The following is a 23,559-nucleotide window of genomic DNA, read 5'->3' on the forward strand; positions in this document are numbered from 1 at the left end:
ACCCTCCAAGCATTCCGTTAACGCTGGCTCCAGGTCTCTTTGAAAGGTGTGCCCGGTCAGATCCCTGTTTTCATTGGCTGGACCAGTCCTAAAGAGGGGTTCACAAACTAACGCTAGGACACCCCCAGAGGGACTACAGAAGCCACTCACCAGGCGCACCCCTGGAGTGCACAGAAGGCGCCGGCTCAGGGTCCCTCGCGGGGGCTCTTCCCCTCCTCCCACCTTCGGCCGCCAGAGAGGCCGCGCACCCACCGCACCTCCCCCCTCCGCGAAATGGCGGAGGATGCGCCCGTGCCCGGAGCCTGGAGGCGGGGCACCTGCCTGGTCTGCAGGTCCCTTCCGGCTCACTTCCAGCCAGTCCGCCCAGAATCCGCATCCCCGCCTGGTTTCCCTGCCCTCTCTGGGCGGCAGGGAAGGTCGAAGCGCAGAGACAGCGAGAGGGCGCACAGGCTGAGGAAGAGTGACTGTGCGTGCGGAGGTGCACGGCTTGGGGCTGCGGCTGCCAGGCCGGTACCCGGACCCCGCACCTCGCCCCTACTCGTGCCCCGCCCGGCCTGCACCCCGCGTCCGGCTCTGGTCTACTAACCCTCGCCCTGGGGTAAGCGCACCAGGGATCGCCTGGGGAGGTACCCGGCGCCCCGCCTTTACTTCCGCACCCTGGCCCCGCCCCCCCGCCACTCCGCCCCCCCCCACCACGCCGCCCTCACTGCCCCGCCCCGCCCCTGCTCTCGCCTCGTGCGCAGCCCGCGCCCTCCCCTCCTCAGTCATGTGCTCCGAGCCCCGAGCACAGCTGCGGAGAGTGCCCTGGAGCCCGCGCCCCGACGCTCGGTGCCCGCAGTGTTCACTGCGTCCTCCGCTCCAGGACGGGCGGTGCTGAGCGCCGCACCCCGCTGCTGAGCCCCCCAGCCCAAGGAAGCGTCCCTCTCGCCGCAGCCGCAGCGTGCATCGGCGATGGCGAAGGCGACGGCCAGCGCCGTGGGGCTGAGGTTGCTGCTTCTGCTGCTGCCCCTGCTCGGGGAAGGTGAGTTCTGTCGAGGACTGGTGCCCGCAGCGGCCGGGGTGAAGTTGGAGCCGTGCGGTGGAGTGGACGCGTTTGAAAATGCCTTTCTGTTCACGGCGGGCAGCGGGCCAGGCAGTTACTGGCCACTTGGGCTCCACTGGGAGTGGGGTGGTGTGGCGGGCAGCGCGCCTCGGGCCCCAGGCTGGGTGGGTCTCGGCCGGAGCCGGACACGGGCCAGGCGCCTGTGCCCAGGGCCCGAGTCGCAGCCACGCTCGCCTGCCTGGTTGCGCCTCGGGCCACAGCAGCGTCTCGGGGCGAACCAAGCGGATCTTGTTGGCGTTTTGGTGCAGGTAGGGGAGGACGGGTAAGGTAGCCCTAAAAAGCCTGCCACTGGGGCAGGAGGAGTTGTGTTTCTGTAAACGATTGCTCCATTTTGGTTTCCTTGTCACACTCCACGTCGGTGCGTTTCTCCTCCAGCTCTGATATCCTCTCTCAGGTGAGAGCGGAGGGGATCTGATCTTTTTAAAACGGTTGCTTTTCCTTGTGAGTTTTTGCCACCCTACTTCTTAAAAATCCCCCAAGCCTGTGGTTTTTAGGGAGGCTGCCCTCGAGGGCCCGCTCAGGCTGGCCCAGCGCCACCGGCCCTGGCTCCAGTCCCACCCACTTCTTTAGAGTCCCCTGTTGCTGCCCCACAGGGGTACCTGAAGGTGCAGCCTTTGGCACCGTTTGACGGTTCGGGGCCAACATGCACCAAGCGCTTTTACCATCCTGGAGTGGAGTAGGGCTGTGTGTTGTCAGCATCGGTGCTGGGAGGATTCGAAGTGGCTTTGCAGAGGCTGGTCACTGCCCCCACCTCCAAAACTCTCAACAGATGAATGAACCCCAAGGCTGTGAAATCTGCTCCTTACCCCCCGCCCCCCGTGGCCACAAATTTTAGTTTCTCTCAAATTGTCCCTGATTTCTTTTTCTTAAATACTTATATGTATGTACTAAATTTCCCTCTGAGAGTAGCCCCCACCACCCTTCCCCACCTTTCCCTTCAGCCTTTGGGAATACAAGAGGCAGTGAGTGGTTCCCTGCTTCTGGCCCTGGGTCCTGCACAGACGGTGGGTTCACAGGCCTGCCCAAGGTTTCATTTGTATGACTGGATCCTAAACTCAAGAGTCAGATACTTACACTAGGATGGGCCCCCAGCCCATCACAGGAAAGGCAGGGGAGAAATCCTTCCCATGCCCCGGGGAAGAATGGGGGAAGCATTGGGAGTCTGGGGTCAGGGTGCTGTGAGGCGGAAACAGACAGAAGAAGGATGAAGACTCCGCAGAAGTAAACACAGACAAGGCCTTCAGAAGATCTCTTGTAACTCTGCGTTGCAACTTTGTAGTAATGGGCGGGTGATCAGGTGAGAGGCCGAAGCCAGGGTGGACTTGGTGGCCTCAGAACCTAGAAGAGGACTTCCCATGCCTCTCCTGTGCTTAGCCAAGGTGTCCAGCTGAGGCTAGGAGGACTGGACTGGGAGCGGGGCTGCTAGCATGGACCTGTGACACTTGGTAGGAATGCAAGTGGCTTTTTCACAGCCTGGACTTAAGGAGTTGGGTGGTGGGAGAAAGGCCCTCCAATCCAGGGAAAGCAGGTCTCCTGCCCCACCCACTCTTCCAACAGGCTGAGTAAGAAACTGATTGACGACACTGAGAGTGGAGAGGTGGCCCCGCGGTACTCAGGAGGAGACAGCTGGGCGTTTGGAGAGGCCTGCGGGCACACTACTCAGAGTGGCAGTTCTGGAGCTCTCTCAGTGTGGCGCTCCAGACTGCCGCAAGTGAGCCAGGGCCACTGCTCCGGGACTCACCCAGGCTGGGAGTAGCCCGGCCTCAGGGCGGCCCCTTGTGGATGCAGCCCTTCAGTGGCCGTGCCTCTTACCTGGGGTATGGGCTGGGTCTCTAGGGGATGAAAGCCCTCCCTGCTGGCCTAGACCTACCTCCCCCAGACCGGAAGCTCTCTTCTGTGCTGGATGACTGATGAGAGGCAGGGTAGGGAGGCAACCAGATGGAGCGGCAGTGGCCTGGACCCCAGTGTTGGGGAAGGAAAGCACTGCCTCAGGGCTGGCAGGGATGGGCTAGAGGGCTCAGGGGTGCTCAGACCAAGGTCATAGGACATCACCAGACCCCTAGTGTGTGCCCCTCTCCATGTGTACACACTCTCATTGTGTAAGAATTCACACGCCTTCAGAAAAAGGCGCCATCCCAGACACAGACTCCCAGAGTAGGGCAGTACTCCTCACCCACACTCTGGTATCTGTGTGAGGGCACACATGGGCACACACACACACTCTTGAATCCATGCTCACACACTCTCATGCTCACTCTTGGTGATCACCGAGACACCACTGCCCTTTCTCAAGGATATGTGATCATGAGGCCTGTGGACACACTCACACCCATGCTCGGCCCCTCACACTACACCCTTATCTGGGAAACCCAGCCCCCCTCCCTGCTACTCCCACACATTGCGACCCCTGCGTGTATACACAGGGACACCTGCTCCTCCCTATTCACACTCAGGGGGCACAGCCTGTCCACCTGGGGCATCCTGGACCCATCTAGAAGTTGTTCTCAGAAGAGTGTGTGGCGTTTTACTGCTCCAGTGCAGGTACAGATGTCCCCGTGGCATGGATGAAGAGACTGATTCCCAGCTTCCAGGGCTCTCCCTGAATGTCTCAGGCTGACTGCTCACCCAGCACCTTCTCCCTGCTCTTCCTCATGAGGCCTCGCACCTCCCATCTTCCTGGCCTGGCTTCTGGGTTCCTGTTTTGCTCAGTACCTCTGCCCACAAGGAGAGACCTGCCCCCTGTGCCTGCACGCCCCTGGGGCCTCTCACTCCCAGTACTGGCCATGACTTCCAGCCTGCTCTCCAGGCTGTGGGCCCTGCCCCTCTGCAGTTGGACCTGGGTGTGCCACTTTTGCTGGGACCAGCAGGTGCCAGCGCAGCCCCTCAGCCAGGAAGACTGCTCTGCCGACCTCTTTGTTTCTCTTTCTGCCCCTTCCCTCTCTGGCCAGGGACGAGTGGTGGTGTGCTTCATCAGGCTCACCTGGGTCCCCCTAAGCCCTTCTGGCCTCTGAGAGCTGCCTGCGCTCCACACTGACTGTCCTGGGCCCTAGCAGAGTCCAGCCTTCTGAGGGAGCAAGGGGCTGGGTCAGCTGGTAGGCTCCTAAGAGTAGGGTCTGCAAGCAGAGAGCAAATGGGGAAGTTTATTGAGACCATTGCAAAATTGCCTTTATTCTGCAGAATTGCATTAAGGATGGCTAAGTAAATCACTGTTTCCTTGGTGGTGTGAAGAAAATGGGATTCTTTTACCTAATGGGGTGCTAATGGCCTTTTAGCCAGGGGAGGAGAAAACAAATGAAAAATTATGGGATCTGTTAACCTGAAGTATGGGGTGCCAAGCGGAAGTGGGGGGGGGCAGGAAACTGCTGCCTTGCCTGAGGGCTTCTCCCCCTGTGACCCAAAAGAGGTGCCCTCTGCCTATTGGTCTTAACTGGATAAGGTGATGCCAGCAACAGCCACCCCAGGGGGCCCACAGCATGCTGATCCTGTGCTCAGCACCGCCTGTCTGCTACTCACTGTATCCTCCTGAAACCCTGAGGGATGTGGCCTTGTATTCCCATTTCATAGGTAAGAAAACTGAGGCTCCCACAGCCCGTGTACCTGAGCCCGTGAAGAGGACTTCATGACTCTGTGGCCCTGGTCCTCTGGTTTTCAGCAAGCCCCTCCTCTGGGCCAGCGGTGGTGGGGACCTGCAACAGGGCTCAGGAGGAGTCCGGGGATGGGTGTGGGGAAGGTGGCCCTGAGTCTGCTCACCCACTGGTCACCCTCTGGTGGGGTGCTCCAGGGGCCCGAGGGACAGCCTGGCCTGGGTCTGGGACGGAAGTGTGCTGCCATGCTCCCCAACACCTGAGTCAGGAGCCCGCAGGACTCTGGCTGATTCTCAGATGGGACTGCTACTGTAGCTGATGTCTGGGAGTCCTACAGGTCCAGGAACTGCCTCCAGGTGGGATCCTGTCATAACTGGCCCCAGGGGAGGGAGCGTGCTAGTGGTGTAGGCTGAGAGTGTGACCCTTGTACCCGCCTCTGCCTGGGGACCTAGAACCTGACAGAAGCCACTGTGCTGAGGAGTGGGGGAGGGCAGGGGCTGGGCTTCAGGGCACATGGGTATGACTGTGTCTCCTTACCTGGACTCCAGGACATTCTGGGAGAAGAAAGTGCCCACTGGGCTCCCCAGGAAAGAGGCAGAGCTGGAGAAGTGCCCCCCAACAGCGGTATTGCTTCCTTCTATCCTGAAGAAGTGGCTAGTCTCCACTCTGGAGACCCACCCCCTTCCTGTGGATGTGGGGGAGGACACTTCCTCCTGTGGGGGTTGTGTTCAGGCTCCAGTCCCTCATCTTCTCCTCTTCATTTCTTTCTCTTCTTCCTCCTGGTTTCTGCAATTGTTTTTCTGAGAGAGTGACTTAATAGTAACAATAACAGTACTGGTGAGCAGCCCACATACACGCTCCGAGGGACCACCTGCCACCCAGGCAGCTTCTCCAGGACTAGGGGTGCACCCGGGGAGAATGCAGAAGGTGACTTTGACCTCAGAGCTATCTCCATGTAGGAGAAATGGGCAGTAAAGGAAGCGCCAAGCTGTCATTTATCTCAAATGTGTGTGTGTGATATCAAATGGAAGTGCATGGCAGAAGGCAGGCTGTGGGGCCGGGTGGAAGCAGGGATGGTGGGCTGCCAGGCAGGAAAGGGGCCCTTCTGGGCTTGGGCCACAGGGTGTGAAGGCGGTGGAGGACATCCCCCTCCCTCCCTCCCTCCTGCCTTCTCACTTGCTTCCCCTGGGTCTTCAAGGGCAGAGTGCTATGCTTTATGGGTGGGCATGCTTCAGCTCCTGGAAGACTGGGGGGTTGGTGTGACTCAGAGAGATCACCCAGGGCCATGACCTGGGTAGTCTCAGAGGGGCTTGAAGGGGTATGAAGACTCAGGCCTCCAGAGCCCACATGGCTTTCCCTCCCTACCCCAGAGCAGCGGACTGGCAGCGCAGGTCCCCCTCCCCGACCCCCGTGTTCCCATGCTCAAGGGAGGCTGTGGCTCCCAAGACAGAGCTCCGCCATACCTGAGAGGACCTGAGGGTATTGTCCTCTTTGGGCTGAAGCCCTGGGAGCCCCTGTGGACGGGGCCCACTTCCTGCCTGGCTTCACCTCCCAATCCTCCCACCATCCGCCTTCCCAAGCTCTGGACCAGACGAGACCTGGGCTTCCATCAAGCTCTGGCCTCACAGCTGGGTAATTGTGGGAGCCCCTGGCACCTGTCCCTGAGGCTGGAGCCTGAAAGCCAGTGGCCCTATCAGCTGTCCACTGCAAGACCCTGGGCAAGGTAGGGTGGGGCGAGAGAGAGCAGGGAGGTAGAACTGATACCCCCTAGAAAGCGTGGTTGTGGGTGTGATGACGCCAGCAGGAGCTTGGGGAAGGCAGATCAGGCACCACCTGGGCCCTCAAGGAGAGCAGGTGGCCAGCCCTGAGCAAACACCTCTGTTTGCTTTTGCCTGGTGAGCGGCTCCACAGAGTATAGCAGCCAAGGCACCACTGTAGAAAGGTCACCTGTGCACCTGGACAGGTGTGTGCCCACCTGTTGGTCCGGCCGATGCAGGCTCTCCATGACATCAAGGATACCTAGTGGGACTGGGGGCCTCTGTGGCAGGCAGGGATCAGTTCTGGGACCCACTCAGGGAAGACACCCCTGCCCCTGCAGACCCACGTCCTGGGGGCCCCAGCCCACTGCCCCCAGATTCAGGTACTGGGACTTTACTTTATCCCCATCTTAAGCCTTCACTCTTCTGACCTGGGAGCTACTGTCTGGGTTCCACAGGGCCCTGGGCTCCAGAGAAGTATCTAAGGGGCAGGGTGGCCGGGAGAGGGAGGCAGAGCTCCAAGCTGTGCCCTGATTACCAGCTCTGACTGCCCTGTGATTGAAGAAACAATTTGGCTTCTGAAACAGTCAGAACCTCTCTGGTGAGATAATGGACATCAGAACTGGTTCTAGTCCCCCATTCCTGCCTATGGGATTGCCAGAAAACTCCAGTGGTTCTTAGTCTTAGCAAAAGGGGGAAAGAAACCATGTAAGTTCCTAAGCTTTAATTAAAAAAAAAAAAAAAAAAAGGAAAAGAAAAACTATAAGTTCCTAAGCTTTAACTAACAGCCTGGAAAATGCTTGGGAAGATATATGTTCTGTGTGCCAGAACCTGAGAGTGAGACAGGTGTGGGGGTGGGGGGCGATCTGGGGTGCACAGCGTGGTGGTGGGAGTCCGAGTGGAGGGAAAGAGTTTATGGAGTTTCTTTCTCAAGTTTTTCTACCCCTGAAACAGTCAAAGACACAGATACGGTGAAACAGGGAAAGACCCAGAAGCTGGGGGGCTGGTTCAGAGTGTGCTTTCTCCTTCCCTCCTCCCCTATCCTGCCTTTCCAGCATTGCCCATGGTGCATCTGATGCTCTTTTTTTTTCTTTCTGGGAAGGAGAAAGGATGGAATCAGCACTCCATTCCGCCACCTCTTGGCCATGACATGGGTGCAAGGTGACCGTGTACTCTGTGCTGTGAGCACATGCTTTGCCACTGGGTTGAGCCTCCTCATCAGATTGGCACCTGCAGGGGATCTTTACAGGAGATCACACATGTGACTCCACAGAGCCTTGAGAAGTTTCCGCTGGGACCCTCTTGAATCTTCTTCTGCAGCCACCTATCCCCTGTACCTATGTGAGCAGGAAAGACTATGAACTTGGGGGTGACAGAAACCCCCAGTCTCAACGTCTCAACACTGTTCATTTGTCTCCTGCTCCCCGCCCCCTGCCCTTGGCAGCCACTCCACACCTGACTGTGTGCACAAGAGGGGCCCAGAGCTCTGAGGAGCCGGGTTTGTAGGGCCCTGGGCTCTTTGCCCATTTCCACAGGCTGGAACCCCATCACAGGGTCCTTTTCTCTGTGAGAGAAGCCGGTGTGCAGAGGAGAGCATGGTGGTTTCGTGGGATGCACACTGGGGCACCTGTGCAGGCTCCTGGGGTCCGCTCTGGACTTGTGCCCCTGCCTCTTCCAGGGTGGTCTCTCCTGCGGAGATGGGGGGAAGAACAGGGTGGTAAACAATTAAAATTCACTTCTTTTGAGGTATGAAATTCACATAACAAAATTAGAGTGAACAGTTGAGTGGGATTTAGTACATTCACAGCATTGCATATTCATCACCCCTGTGTAGTTCCAGAACATTATTGTTAACCCCCCAAAGAAAACCCCATACCCATTAGGCAGTGCGCCTAGTCCCCCCACACTAGCCCCTGGTAACTGCCACTCTGCACCTGTCTCTATGGGCTTGTCTATTTTGGATATTTAAAATAAATTGACCTTTCATTTGTATCAGGCTCCTTTTACTTGGTTGGAGGTATATCCGTGTTGTAGCATGTATTGGTATTTCATTCCTTTTTAAGGGTGAGTAATATTACATTGCATGTATTGGGTTGGCCAGGAAGTTTGTTTGGGTTTATGAACTTTAGGGCCAATGCAACATGTATCACATTTATTTATTCATTCATCTCTTGGTGGACATTTGGGTTGTTTACATCTTTTGACTTTTGTGAATAATGCTGCTGTGGATATTTTTGTGTGAGTATCTGTTTGAATCCCTGTTTTCAGTTCTCTTAGGTGTTTATTTTGGAGTAGAATTGCTGGGTCATGTGATAATTTCAACTTTTCTGAGGAACTGCCAAGCTCTTTTCTGAGGAACTGCCAAGCTATTTTCTGATAACAACTGAAACATTTTACAATTTTACCAGCTGTGTGTGAGAGTTCTAGTTTTACCACATCCTCACCAACACATGTTAGTTTCTGTTTATATTTTTAAATTGTATCAATTTTCTTGGATACAAGCAGTGTCCTCACCTATGGTTTTGATTTGCTTTTTCTTAATTATCAGTGATGCTGAGAGTCTTTTTACTTCCTTCTCGGCCATTTGTATCTTTTTTGGGGAAGCAACTATTTTGCCCCTGTTTCAATTGGGTGGACCTTCTTTTGTTGTTGAGTTTACTTTGCTTTATCAAATTTCCACCAGGTGTTCCCACCTGCTCAGGGTGGGAAGATCTTGACTAGGGGGTTATCAGGAAGCCTTTGTGGGCCCAAGGAGGTCTCATTCAGGAGTCAGGGAGGAGGCGGCTCCTTGCCAGGCTGTCCTGTGGATGCTTCTGGGACTTTGTATGCTTCCCTTTTTCTTCCTCTTCCCACACAGTATCTGGAAGATTTTTGCTCTTTATTCGGACTCCTGGTTATTTATTGCGGGTTGGCAAGTGCTTGGTTTGGAAATGAAGGGTAAGGCTGGAAAGGAGGAAGCAGGTTGGAGACATGGTCTTCCTGACCTTCCAGAGTCAGTCAGCATCCTCTCTCCCTGCCTTCTGGGACCTTCTTGGTTTTCCAGAAGGTCCTGGCTGGGGGAGCTCTGAGCTCTGTGGTAGAACTGAGTGTAAGGGAGAACTAGTGTGTAAAGACACCACACCAGTATGAGGCAGAAACACACATCCTCCCAGCAGCCTGGGTCACCCTTGTACCAGAACTCGTCTGCTGGTGGTCAGCCCCTGCGTGATCCCTTCACAGCCCGAGGCTGGGGCCGCAGCCTGTGACCCAGCAGACACTGACCAGGACCCCAGTGCATTCCCTCTCGCCTGTCCCTCTGCCCTCCTCTTTCCTGGGACCATCCTGCATCACTGCATCTGATTTGCCTCAGTGGCAGACCTGGGTCCAGTGTCCTCTCCTTGACTTTGTGATGAAGGTCAAAAGAGCACAGGGACCATACCCAGGTTAGACTGAACTCCTCCAAAGGGAAGAATTACCCTTGGCAATTTCCACGCCCCCACCCCCCGGCAAGACTCTCAAGGGAGGTGCCAAGAGACCCCGAGACTCCAAGGCTTCCTCCTTGGGAAGCTGCCCCTAGGACTCTGGACACTGGGCTGAATGAATTCAGTTAGTCTCACTCTAAGGGTCAGAATGTTAGTCTGCTTTTATTTTTTCATTTGTTTTGTTCGTTGAATAAATGCTGCTGACGACAAGTTGTCTTTAATAAACCACAAGTTCTTTGCAAAAAAAAAAAAAAAAGAGAGGGAGAAAAGAGGAGAAGTGGCTCTGGCTCCCACCAGTAGGTGCTTGGTCCCAGCAGCCCTTCCAGGGAGGGTCCCTGTCCCTGTTCACAGCTGGGAACAGACGCAGAGAGGCTGAGCACTGAGTGGGCCATGCAGGAAGACAGAGAAGGAGCGTGGCCTGGGCCTGGCTCTGCACTTGTCTCTCTGCTTTCACGAGTCACACTGAAATCTCTCCTTTGTATCTAGACTCACTTCTGAAGGTGAAATGTGTGTGTGTACGTGCATGCATGTGCACGTGTGCACGCACACATGCTCAGTTGTATCCTACTCTTTGCAACCACATGGACTCTAGCCCTCCAGGCTCCTCTGTCCATGGGATTCTCCAGGCAAGAATACTGGCGTGGGTTGCCATTTCCTCCTCCAGGGGATCTTCCCAACCCAGGTATCGAATAGTAGGATCTAACAGCAGCAAAGAAAAGGACCCCTCAAGGCTCAGTCCTGTGTCCAGGGGGCATGGGCACATCAGGCCCCCAGCATCCCCAGGTACCTGCACACTCAGCAGCCTTGACCATGTCTGTCCCTGTTGGACAGCGCTGGCCGAGCAAACTCCCCCCTGTTCATGCCTTCCTGGGCCTTTGCTCTGTTTCACTGAGATATGAAAGAGCAAATTTCCACGAGGAGACTTTTAAGGGCACCTGCATTTTTGAGGAGACTGAAGAAGACTATGGAGGATTATTTAGGTTGCATTTTCCACCTGGTCAGCAAGCAGGTGGATGGGTGGCCTGGAGTCCCAGGTCATGGTGCCCTGGCTTTTCCACATGTGTGTGCACAGCCGTCACCGAGCAGAGGAGCCTGGTGGCCATGTATACCTAAGAGTAGAACCCTTAAGTCCTGGCTCACTCACTCTGTACAGCCTTGGGCAAGGTAGCCTCTCTCTGCCTTGGTTTCCTTGCTCTAAGACAGGAACCAGAAGTTGTCCTTACCTCTGGCAGTTGTCGTGTCCATTAGTAGGGTGATGCACGTGAAGCATTTGGAATAGAGCCTCTCGGGAAGAATGCATTGGCTTGCCAAAAAGTTCGTTTGGGTTTTTCTGTAATATCATGCATTAAAAACTCAAACGACCTTTTTGGCCAACCCAATAAAGAAGTCTCACTCTTGCTGAGTTAAATCCAACTCTTTGCAACGCCATAGACTGTAGCCCATCAGACTCCTCTGTCCATGGGATTCTCCAGGCAAGAATACTGGAGTAGGTTGCCATTTCCTCCTCCAGGGGATCTTCCCGAGCCAAGGATCGAACCTGTGTCTCCTGCATCGCAGGCAGATTCTTTACCTGATGAACCTTCGGGGAAGCCCTTGCTGGTTAATGGTAAACCTGGGCTGGGCGAGACCGGTGCTGGGGGGAGGGGCAGAAAGGGGCAGGACCATGGCTGTTCAAGGAGGTCCAATGAGGTGACACATTTGTTGAGATCTGAGTCATAGTGCCCTGCTGGGTGAGAGGGGGACAGTTGCTGGGCAGCAGCAGCAGAGTCAAAGCCTGGGATGTCCTGGCCAGTCGCCAGGGCTGACCTGACCAGGCCGGGGCTGATACACCTGCCGTTGGCTGGGGTTACAAAGCACAGGAACCCCAGAGCCAAGGGAGCCTGGTGACCTGCAGAACAGTCATCATCAGGCCACTTGGGTGGCCAGTCTTTTTCCAGTCAGGCTTTGCCCTGGGTAAAGAAATTAATTGTAACCTAATTCGCAGTTTCCTTTGCATAGAAGCTGGAAGGAACTGCTAGTGAGGCTGGTGAGTAACTCAGTGGCAGCTGGGAAATCACATTTGGGCATGAGTGTCCATCATCTGAGCGAAGCTGTTGCAGCTGGTCCGGGTGGTTGGGGATGTGGGTGGTGGCCACGGGTGCCTGCTAGGTGCAGCCTGGCCCTCAGGCCTCTGGGAACAGAAGGTTGGGGCCTGGGCACAAGGGAGGAATTTGGGCTGCTGGCTCCATGCAGCTGGGCTGCAGATCTCGTCTGCACACCTCACTACCCCAAACTTCAGCCACACCCTGACCCCTTCCTGCCCATCAGCAGAGGACTACGTAGATGGCATGGCAGAGGAGGGGGTTGTCAGGAGACCTAGGCCTGGTTGCAGTTCCATTCTGAGAGCAAGAAGTGAATTCTCTTCCTCAGAATTGGGAAACAGACGGGGAGACTGAGGTCTACAGTAAGAGCTCGGGTAAGGTGGGCAAGTCAGAGCTTTTCACGTGTGGAGGAATGTACCTGTACGTACAGGTCTGTGGTGCCTCTGAGGCAAGGCCTGGTCCTCGGGTTTCTCCTCCTCTCTCCAGGCCACCAGCCACCCTGTCCAGGCAGGGCCCACGCAGACAGGTGTGTGGGGAGACACAGTACCCCTGCATGTGATCGCCTGCCCTGCCCACCGTGGACCACACGATGAGGCTCAGTCTGAAGGGATGATGGAGGGAAAGCCTGCAGAGCTGGGCTATGTGTGAAGTCCCTGACCAGACAGGCAGGCAGGTGCCTGGGCTCTGCACTAGACAGAATCCTCAGGAGCGTGGAGAGCCCCAGGCATCCAGGGTGTGCCAGGGTGGCTGCTCACTCCTCCTTGTGTGCCAGGCCTTTGTGCCAGCTGGCCTTTGTTGTGTGCCCAGTCCGGGCCAGGAAGGCCACTCAGCCTTGTGGCCACAGTGGCACACAGGCTGTCCACTGAGGGCTGCTGGCAGCATTTGGGAAGAGGGAATTTAAGACTGGAATTGAGGCTGCTCTCATGGTGATTAGTGTCCTCACTGGGCACCAAGTAAAGTAGCTAGCCCTGGCTTGTATTCACCACCCATGTATGCACTTAGCTGTTCAGCTTTGGGTACACCTGCACAGGCCAGAGTTTTCTTGATGATTTTGTAGAGAGGCTTCAGTTCCCAGCATGAGGACTGGGGCAAGCTGTCATATTCCCTGCAAGGAGGCACTGGCTTGTGACATCTAAGCTGAGCCCAGGACCCGTGAACAGAGGTGGCTGGCTCTCAAAGGGCCACCCAGGCCTTCCCTTCTCGCCTGCTCTGTGCCAGGCATCAGGCAAGGTTCTGGGAATGCAGCAGTGAACAGGACAGGCCCGGGCTGGCTTTGTGGGTCTTTCCAGTCCAGCTTTCTTCCCACATCTTATGTGGGTCAAACCTGGCAAAGCTGCTTCATTTGGAAGCCTCTGGATGCCTAGCAGAGTGATGATGGTGGCGATGGTTGGAGGGTGGAGTGATGGTGGGTGGTGATGGTGTAGGCATGGTCAGCAGTAGTGGTGAAGCTGGTGGGTGAAGGTGTGAGGTGATGGTTGTGGGGAGGGTGGTGATGGTGTCAGTAGTGGTTAGGGTGTGGGGATGATAATATAGTGGGGGGCTGGAGTTCAGGTGAAGTTAGTGATGGTGGTGGTGATGCTGTGTAGGTGAGGGGGGTGAAGGTGATGGTGCTTGTGGGGAGAGTGGTGATCATGGTAGTGGTAATGGTGTAGCTGGGGGTGGTGATTGTGGTTGGGTAATGGTGGTGATGGTGGTGATGGTTTTATGGCCACACACAGGAGGTACTGAGCATACCATCAGCCCCATTTATGGCCAAAGTGGGGCTGGCCTGCAGGGCCCTCTCTGCGCTCATAGGCACTGGTTCTCCTGACCTGTGCTTTTTTCCTAAAAAGCCAAAATTACATTACAATCCCTTGCAAAACCAGCCTCCATCTGGGACAAAAAATGGAGATCGTGGGGTGTGTGGAGCATCCTACAGGGTGACCCTGCCTGAGAGTGCACATGTGTGTGTGTGCATGTGTATGTCATTCTGCCTAATGTCTCCCAGTTGGCAGTGTTCCTCAGTTACCAGGCCATCATTTCCTGAGCCGTGGTCAGTGATTTTGTTCTTAGGTGTCCTCAGGGTTTCTTTGCTCAATGCCAACTCTGGCCTCACCCAGGCAGGTCGTGCACTAGAGAGTGCTGTGTGCCCCACGTGAGCCTCATGGGGTGGGGAGGGGCATCCGTGAGGCTCCATTGCACTCATCCTGCCACTGGCCACCCACCTGTGGCTCCCTGTGCCTGTCAGACCAAGCCAGGGGGTCTTGACCAAGGTGATATCACCCATCTCTCTGATACCCTGCCCCCTCTCCTATCCCAAAGTCTCACTGTTTTCCAAATGTGCCCAGCTGTTAACCTCCCGCCCACCTTCCCCCCGCCACTCTGTGCTTAAAACCATTTATGTATTAGTTTGTTCCTTCCTGGATTCCTTTGTTGTTTCACTCACTAGTTTGTTGTTTCAGACAGATTGTGACATGATCTGACTGACCCTGGCTGCTCTGGGGCAAGTGGCCTATGGGGTCAAGAGTGGTCTCAAGGAGGGACTTCCCTGGTGGTCCAGTGACTAAGACTCTGTGCTCCCAAAGCAGGGGGCCTGGCTTCAGTCCTGGTCCAGGAACTTAAATCTTGCATGCCACAACTAAGATCCAGTACAGCCAAAAAAAAAAAAAAAGAGTGGGCTCAGGGAGGCTAGGTGGTCCTCTAAGCTGAACTGAGATGAGGGAGAGGATGGAGCGAGTTGGTACGGATGTCTCTGGTACTTGGGTGGAGGTCAGGGCTGGTGAACGTGGCATTCCTTGGCCCAGAGGCAGCCATTCGAGCTGTGGGACTGGCTGCCATTTGCTTAAGGATGCTCTGGAGAGAACACCTAGAAGATAAGCTGAGACGGAGGAAACCCACATGGGGGTGAGCAGGCTGGCTCATCAGAATGAAATAGGAAAGCACCAAACACAGGAGGTCCTGAAGCAACCAGAGAGAAGAGAGAACCAAGAAGGGAATCATCAGAATTGAGTACAGACCTCTCAGAAGCAGGACAGCAGAATCACGCTTTTGAAGGACAGAATAACTGTCCTGTAGAAGTCTCAGGGCTTCCCAAGTGGGCTTCCCAGTTGGCACAGTTGATAAAGGGTCTGCTTGCCAATGCAGGAGATGCAGATTCAATCCCTGGGTCGGGAAAATCCCCTGGAGGAGAAAATGGCAACTCCCTCCAGATATTCTTGCCTGGAAAATTCCATGGACAGAGGAGCCTGGCAGGCTACAGTCCATGGGGTCACAAAAGAGTTGGACATGACTGAACACTCACACACACAGAATTCTCTGCCCAGCAGAAGTGCCTTTCAAGAATAAGGTAAAAGTGTTTTAAAAAGAGGGGCAAGGGAAACAAAGACCCAGATTCATGTTTCTGTGAGTGTATGAGGTGGAAGGGGCGTGTGGGAGGGGCAGCACTGTTGCTAAACGTCCAGTTAAGTTGGCCACAGGTTCATGAGTGTTTGTTGCAGAACACTATTTTGACATAAATGTTCTGCAAAATATACTGCTTGTACATGTCAAATATTCAACTAGAATAAAGAGAAAATGTGAACAGGATATGAGAGGAGGGGCATGGGGTGGACGAGGAGAGGATAATGGTGCCAAAAGTTGCTGTCTGGGCGGTGGGGCTAGGGGGACCCTCCACAGGGACAGCTGGCCCTCAGGGAGAGGGGCAGTCCCTGGGGAGGAGTCCATGAGGTCTGCTTCCTGTTCCTGCAGAAGTGATGGCATTAGGAAACCACCGTCTGTTAAGGAGATTGTGCTGGGCCATAATAAAGCTGTCATCTGCAGGATCTGGTGCTCGTCACAGGCAGGAGCAGGGCTGCCCGGTGAGTGGATTCTGCGGGAAGGTACTGCCTTGCACACACATGTGGGCACTATTGTCACCCCACTCAGTTCTTAGATCAGACCATCTTGCCATGTGTTTTTTTCTTGAGAGCCCCAAATTCTGGCTTTTACATTGCAGTCCTAGGACATTGGTTGTCTGGGGCCTTGTGTGGGATGACCACGGTGACTGCCACTCACTCTAGTCAAGGGTGCCCAGTTAGGAAGCACCTGCCTGGATCTGGGTTGGTATGGTCAGACTGGCAGCACATCCTCAGTCGAGGGTAGCAAGGAGGTCAAAGGAACCTCAGGGGAGTTGTGCATGGCCTCTCATGGCCAGGGCTGACCAGGGGGCACTGGTGAGGTGAGCCTGCAGTTAGGACTGGGTAGGCTCGGTATGTCTCACTAAATGAGCAAGAAGATGGGGGAGGTGGGGGTTGGGTCTGCAACAGTGTGAGAGAATGTGCATGTGACATGCTAAGTGTAAGAGAGATGTGTGTATCAGTCTGGGTCCAATCCAGAGACACCCACACAGCGACTGGACCAGAGGAGGTTAACATAAGAGTTGATCGGCAGTGATGAGTGTAAGAGAGCTGTGGGCCACCCTGAGGCAGAGGGCAGGAGCTTGGGGAAGGGGCTCCCTCCCCAGAGTGGGGTCACAGCTCACTGCATATTGAGAAGTTGGCTGGGTTGCAGGGGCCAGGACTGGTCTGCAGCCTCGGGGGCCAGCGGGAGGTGACCCTCCAGTACACGGGGGAGCTGAGGCTGGTGCACAAAGGCTGGTGATGGGTGCATCTGGGGGCTATGGGAGGTGATCGCGGGGCAAGGGCGTGGGCTACATTGGCGCCAAGGGGCTGCGTGCATTTGGCATGGACTGAGGCAGAGCATGCAGGATGTCCCCACAATGTGCTGCAGAAGTGAGGGATGACAACCAGAAACCCTCGTCCACCTGCGTGGTTCTCCACCGCACAGGAGGGCACTCACAGCTTCTGTGTGGGTCTGAGAATGTGTACGAGTATGACCAGTGTTCATGTGTGAGTGTTCACACAGGGCTGAGCTTGTGGACAGTTGAATGAGTGAAAGTGAAGTAGAGACTTGGGCCTGCTTCTCTCTGCATACAAATGTGAGTAAATGACACATCCAGCCAGGTGTGGAGCATTGAAGACTGCCTTTCCAGGATACAAAAATGCTGGTGACTGCGTGTGCCAAATGAGACTATCCATGCCTGGTGGCTCTGCTTGTAAAGATGCTGGAGGAGGCCCTCCTTGGAACAGGACAGCCCGCTGTCCCCACTGAGTGTTAGTTGCACATCTTCTCCTGCAGGGGTGGGGCAGGGTGGGAGCATATGGGGCCTTGGGCCCACATGCCTGTCTCTGTTTCCATCTGCTGCATACCTGTGCATACACATTCATGCATATACACACACATGCCATGAAGGGGGCCTGGGGTCTCTGCAAATGCGAGCAGCAGCCAGGACCTTTGGCAGGTATGTCATGAGCAGTGTGGGACCCATCCCCACTCCTGTGAGAGCAAAGCCCAGCTCCTCACCCTCTGGTGTGATGCCAGGGCAACTTGAGGGGCCAGAACCCCACGTGGTGCTGGCAACATCTGTCGAGGCAGAAACGTGGGACTAGGTGTTGGGGGAGGACCCTGTCACCCAGCAGCATTCGGGGTGGAAGGTGTGGGTGGGGCAGGTTTTACAAGTCCTGCTGTGTCGACCTGCCCCAAGTTCCAGGGGAGACTCTCATCAGAGGTTGGTCAAAAAGCCCTTCCTGGCAAAACGGTGCCAGCAGGGAGGGGTGGTCAGCTGGCAAGGCCTGGGGCTTCCTGGTGGGGCCAGCATCTGCCTTGCTCCTGAGTCCCATCGCCGCTTTGTTAGTCATCGTCCAAACCCCAAGATGCCCACCCTCCAGCTGTTTGACCATGGGAAGTCTTCTCACCTCCCAGCCTCCGTGTTCTTACCTATTTAATGGGGCAGTGAAGAGGTTTGCCCAGTGATTATAAATCGGAAGTGTGAACTTCATACCGCGTGTACCTGTGCAAAGGTGAGGCCTATACCAGCTCCTCCTCTCCCCAGCCTGCCCTTCTCTTGTTCACAGTCAGAGAAAGTGAGGCCCAGAGGAGGCTAGAACTTTACAGAGGCTGCACAGCCCCAGGAAACTGGACACCTCTGATGGCCCTTTCCGGGCTCTTCTCCTTCACCCTCTGGGGTTGGCCCCATCATCTGTAGGGCCCACCATAGAATGCAGATTGTTCTAGAATTATGAATTATTTTAGGACAATGACAGGAGAGCATTAAACCAAGTATGGGGAACTGTGGTCTCCCCAGGCTACACCCCCCTGAGGCCAGCCCTGCACCCACACCCTCGTTCCCTACCTTGGACCATGTGTTTTTCCATCTAAACGTGTCTGTGACAAGGAGGAGCATTAAGGCGGCCATGCCCTGAGTAGGGACCACCTGGGAAGCATTTTAAGTGCATTTAAGACTGTTTCTGCTCACAATCATCGCCCAACCCACAAATCACTTTTGGCAGCAACAGACCAGGCCCCACATGGATCCTGTAGGACCTGGCTCGGAGATGAGAGCAGGCAGTGCTCTCATCCTGCACGTGAAGTCTGTGTGGTGGTGACTGGACCAGCTCGGAGGTGGGGGCTCCCTGGAGCTCAAGGCACCTCCCAGCCCCTGGACCATTGAATGTACATGTGCTCAAGGGGGCCCCAGGGGAGGAGCCCTATTCTGGATCTGCTCCTCACTACCTGGTAGGTGGAGTGAGCATCTCGCCCCCGCTTAGAAGACCGATCTGCAAGCCCTACCCCCCATGGGTGGCTCCCAGGGCTGCCAGTTCTTGCACAGCTGACCGAGGCCACAGGGATTATATCCTGAGAGAATAAGAAGGCAAAAGTCGCGATATTCTGCTGATGTGGGTGCAGGCGTCCCACACCATCCTTGACAGTACTCCGGAGACCAGAATGCAGACCTCACTTCTCCACGGAGAGCTCTGGCACACCAAGGAGAGCTGGTGGCCAGGCAGGCTGGCAGACACAGGCTGCCCTTGGCTGTGTGCCATCTGGGGGACCCACCCACACCCACCCTGGGCTTCCCCCCTCCCCACCAACTGAGTCTCCTGCAGCTCTGGGGTTGGGGCCCTGAAGGCAGCATCTCAGATCGCTAGTGGTTGGCGCTCACCTTTCTGCCAGGATGAGAAGGAGGCTGGCAGCACAGAGCCCCCTTCCCATCCAGCATGGTGTCACAAGCCTGGACTGCCACCAGGTCACCACCCTGTCAAGCCACTGGGAAATCTCTCATTCTCTTTGTGGCCAGAAAGTCAACCTTCCCGAAAGATGGTGCACCCTCCGGGGCTGCTTTCTACTGCAGGCCAGTGTCCCTGACTTGCGGTCACTGCCCAGGACTTGGGGTGGGGGTGGAGGGTGGGCACAGTAACCGTGGGTTCTGGACCATGTGACATGGGGTTGAGCAGGCCGGTGAGGGCTATGCTGCTGGAAAGACAGCCCTCCAAATCCCAATCCCCTGGCTGGCTGCACATGTGCCCTCGAGCATACAAACAACTTTCTTTCTGTCCTGCCCAGGTGTCTGTTTGCAAAGCAGTGATCCCATCAGCAGCTCCATCTGGGGCTGCGAAGAAAATGCAGGGTCACCATGTGCCACGGGGCCTGGCCTCGTGCTGTGTGAGTCCACCTGGCCGTGCTCACCCCACTCTGCACCTTTGAGAGGCGGGGTGGGTGAATGCGGTGGGCCAGGTCCTCTGGAGAAGGTGGCAGTGGAGGGAAAAGCAAGCCACTCCTCTTGCTGTCCGCAGGGCTGTGAGCATCAGCTTCTGCGCTCCTTCCCCAGCCCCCCACAGCCCACCCCAGAGCTCCCCCTAGACTCTTTGACTTGCAACCTTCATGGAGTGTTGGAGGGAAAGGAAGCTGGGCTGCTGCTTATGAATCAGGCACTTGTTTTGGGGCAGCAGGGCTGTGTCTGGTGTTGACCCCCACTTTGAATCTGCCTTCCCAGACCCGGCCTTACTGGGGCAGGACAGGGGGCCACCGTGGGCTCGGAGCCCTTCTGATTTCTGTGAGGAGTGCAGACCCAGGTTTATTACTCTGCCAGGCAGTGCAGTGGGGCTTCAGTGCACTACAGGTGGGGAGCAGCTGCCCCTTCCCTCTCGTTGGCTGAGGAAACACCACAGGAACCCTCCTGCCTTTGTCACAAGAGCAGTATGAGCAGTGCTGTAGGGTCCTCTTTGGGACCCCGAACTGTGTACTTCTCAGGAAGCGTGAGCCAGTGGAGTGCATCCTAGCTGTGCAGGAGGATCTGTCAGCTGTGGCCTGTCACTCTGCCCAGCTTGCAAAAGGCCTGCTCCGAGCTAGTGCCATTGGCTGCCTTTTCACAGAAGCATCAAGGCCAGTCTTGAGGCCATTTGGGGCTGACACAGTTCTCTGAGCTGCCAGCCATCCCTGCTAGGGTTGGCTACTAAATCCCGAAGAAATGAACACTCTGAGTGTATCTGAGAGGCAGTCCATGTCCTCGTGGCCAGTTGGGAGGCTGTGGGACAGGAGGGTGGCATCCAGCCATGTGTGGGTGGCTCCTGTCGTGGTCTCTACCAGTGAGACCCCCGGCAAGGGAAGTCAGGTCTCAGTGCTCCCTCCCCAGAGTTCCCCAGAGTGACTTCTTCCTAGGGCTCCTGGAGCTGCCACCCCCTTGGATGGCAGGCAGCATGATGCTCTGGGTGGATCCCTTCCCCCAAGAGGTGGCAGGGCAGGAAGGCCACACGCAGAGCCTGACTTGGGCACAGGGCCAGCTCCTTGGAGTTCAGCTGCCCTTCCCAGTACCTCACCTGCAGAGACCCAGTGATTCTGGGTCCCACTCCAGGGACAGCACTCCTAGGGAGCAGTTTTCCGAAGGTCTAATAAGTCAGCTCCGTACCTGCAGCCCCCTCCTTCCATCTCTGTCTTTAGTGCCGGGTGTGCAGTAGCCTTTGACTACTGGCCAGAGCATCTCTCCCCTCCATCCTCTCTGCCTTACTTACCTTTGTCCTTAGCCCCATTTGTCTTTTCCCTCCTTCCCTCTCTCTCCCTCTGTTTCTCTTCCTGTTCCCTCCCTCTCCTGCTGGCTCCGTGGTCCAGCCTGTTTGGCAGGGCAGCACCCACACTGGGTGGGTGGGACCCAATCAATGCACACTTCAAGTTGGCATTCCCAGCCGGGTTGCCTTTGAAGTCATCCTTGGGAAGCCTGGCACAGTGCTGGCAACCTTCCAGTTTTCTTCTGTTTCACCACTTTGGGATCCAAAAGGTCTTCACCAGTTCTCCTCACCTGACTCTAGTTGGCTCTTGATTGTTTCCCACACACAAGTGTGTCTTCAAGGACCCAGGCAGCCCCAGGGTATCTTCCACTGGTGTGGAGTGGACCAACCACTCATCTTGGTGGCTGCAAGAGAAGCAGAATGTAGGTGGAAACAAATTGATTGAAAAGAGAAATCGCTCACACACAAGTACAATGTTTCTCATGTTTGCTTTGTGTGTTAGTATTTTTTATGCTTTGTAGAGAATATTGGCAGGTTTTCAGTTTTTTTTTAAAGCATCACCTGCCCATTTATCCATCTTTTTAAAATTTCTTACTATTTAAAAATAACTGTTTATGATGCAAAATGTTGAACATACACCAAGTCAAGAGAGTAGTAGGATGAGTGCCCCATTGGTTCACCCAGCGTGGCCATGGTCAGCATCCCTCTTCCTCATGGCATTTACAGCTCTACCCACAGCCTCTCAGTGATAAATTTAGGCCACAATTACATACGTTGAAATGCACAAATCTTGGCTGTATGTTGTTGACAAATGGATGTCCCTGTGTGACCCACACCCCATCAAGATATGAAACATGTATGTTTCCCAGAATATGCCCCCTGCTTTTCCAGTCTATTACCTCCCCTACCCCCAGCTGGTACCCAGTTTGATTTCTGTCACCTAAAATCAGTCTGGAATGGTGCCATGTGATTCTTTTGTGCTGCTTCTTCCACTTAGCAGGATGTCTATGAGATGTGTCCAGGCTGTCGTGTGTATCAATAGTTTGTGCCCCATCCTAACTGCATAGGGTTCCATGGTGTGATGGACTGAGGTTTGTTATCTGATAACCTGCTGGAACACATCTGGGTTCTTCCCAGTTCTTGGCTCTGTGAATAACCCCAGCATTTGTGAACAAGTCACTTGACGGACATATGTTTTCATTTTTCTCAGATAAATGGAGTGGAATTTTTCGGTACTATGGTAGGAGCATGTTTGACTTTAGATGAAGATTTTGTTACTTACAGGGGCTTCCCAGGTGGAACTAGTGGTAAAGAACCCACCTGCCAATGCAGGAGGTGTAAGTGATGCAGGTTCAATCCTTGAGTCGGTAAGATCTCTTAGAGGAGGGCATGGCAACCCACTCCAGTATTCTTGTCTGGAGGATTCCAAGGACAGAGGAGACTGGAGGGCTATAGTGCATAGGGTTACAAAGAGTTGGACACGACTGAAGTGACTTAGCATGCACGAATGTTGTTACTTATAAAGTGCTCTAGTTCATCTTTGGGGACCCCTGCCTGCTCTGCTTGTCTGGCAGCGTCTTGTACACTTCAAAACTCTGGCTCCAGGTGATTTGCTCAGAAGCTTGGGTGAAAGCCGAGTGGTTTACGTGCTTATCTATCTCAGGTAATCGAGGATGATATTGCAACTGTTTATGCTTCCTCACTTCCTCCTTTTTCTGTTTTAAAGCAGTGTATTTGCAGCTAGTGTTTAGCTATACAGATAACTGTGTGTTGATGTTCTTAGGAATACAGATGAGAAAGACCTAAGTTTTCTTTTTTGGCCCACAAGGAAGCTATTACTAAAATGTGAAGTTAGGCCGCTGGGAAAGGTGATCTGCCTGGGAGGGCTGCTGGGCTCTGCACCGTGGTCGTCCCTCAGTCCCTCCTTCCCTCACGTGTTTCCCTGCCTCCCACAGCCCCGCTGGGACTCTACTTCTCCAGGGACGCTTACTGGGAGAAGCTATACGTGGACCAGCCGGCCGGCACGCCCCTGCTCTATGTCCATGCCCTGCAGGACGTGCCAGAGGAGATGCCCAGCTTCCGCCTGGGCTAGCACCTCTACAGCGCCTACCACACGCGGCTGCACGAGAATGACTGGGTCCGCATCCAGGAGGACACGGGGCTTCTCTACCTTAACCAGAGCCTGGACCACAGCTCCTGGGAGAAGCTCAACATCCGCAGTAAGGGGGCGGCCCTGACCCCACCCCCACATGCCTCATTACCCACCCCGCCCTGCCCTCACCTGGTCCTTCCTTAGAGCCCATCACACAGCTCCTACGACTCCTGCTGTGTAAGAGTGGAGCAAGTGAGATGGGGCTGGCCTGTCCTCTTTGTCCAGCCCGTGAGGGAGCCAGGATGAGCTTGAGGACCACTGATGACCCTCAGGCCTCCTGAGGCTGTTGGGATTTTGGAGAACTTATGTGGAGGACTTGAGGGGCTCTCTCCATGCTGGCTCCAAATGTCTTCCAGTTGGATTAACAGAGATGTGGGGTTGTGAGAGAAGAGTTAAGAAAGGCTAGAGACATCCCAAGATCTTGATTTAGTGGATGATCTGGAACTTGGTGGAGAAGCAGCTGTTTGCACAGAAAGCCCACCTTACCATCAGCAGCAGGCTGCTCTTGGCACCTGGTGAGGACTGGGGCCTGGTGCCGGGGAGGAAAGTGGAGCAGGAGGAAGG

General features: G+C 55.2%; 1 protein-coding gene across 1 annotated transcript in view; it reads left to right on the top strand.

Annotated features, from left to right (window-relative positions):
* Positions 1 to 707: 707 nt before the first annotated feature.
* Positions 708 to 23,559, top strand: part of LOC122453090 (proto-oncogene tyrosine-protein kinase receptor Ret-like) — a 52,453-nt gene continuing 29,601 nt past the window's right edge. Inside the window, 2 exon segments of the mRNA XM_043486944.1 lie at positions 708 to 1,021; positions 22,799 to 23,062. Coding sequence (XP_043342879.1) covers positions 952 to 1,021; positions 22,799 to 23,062 — 334 coding nt within the window. The 5' untranslated portion in view covers positions 708 to 951.

Source organism: Cervus canadensis, chromosome 14 (assembly GCF_019320065.1).
Source record: "Cervus canadensis isolate Bull #8, Minnesota chromosome 14, ASM1932006v1, whole genome shotgun sequence".
Classification (NCBI taxonomy): Eukaryota; Metazoa; Chordata; class Mammalia; order Artiodactyla; family Cervidae; genus Cervus; species Cervus canadensis.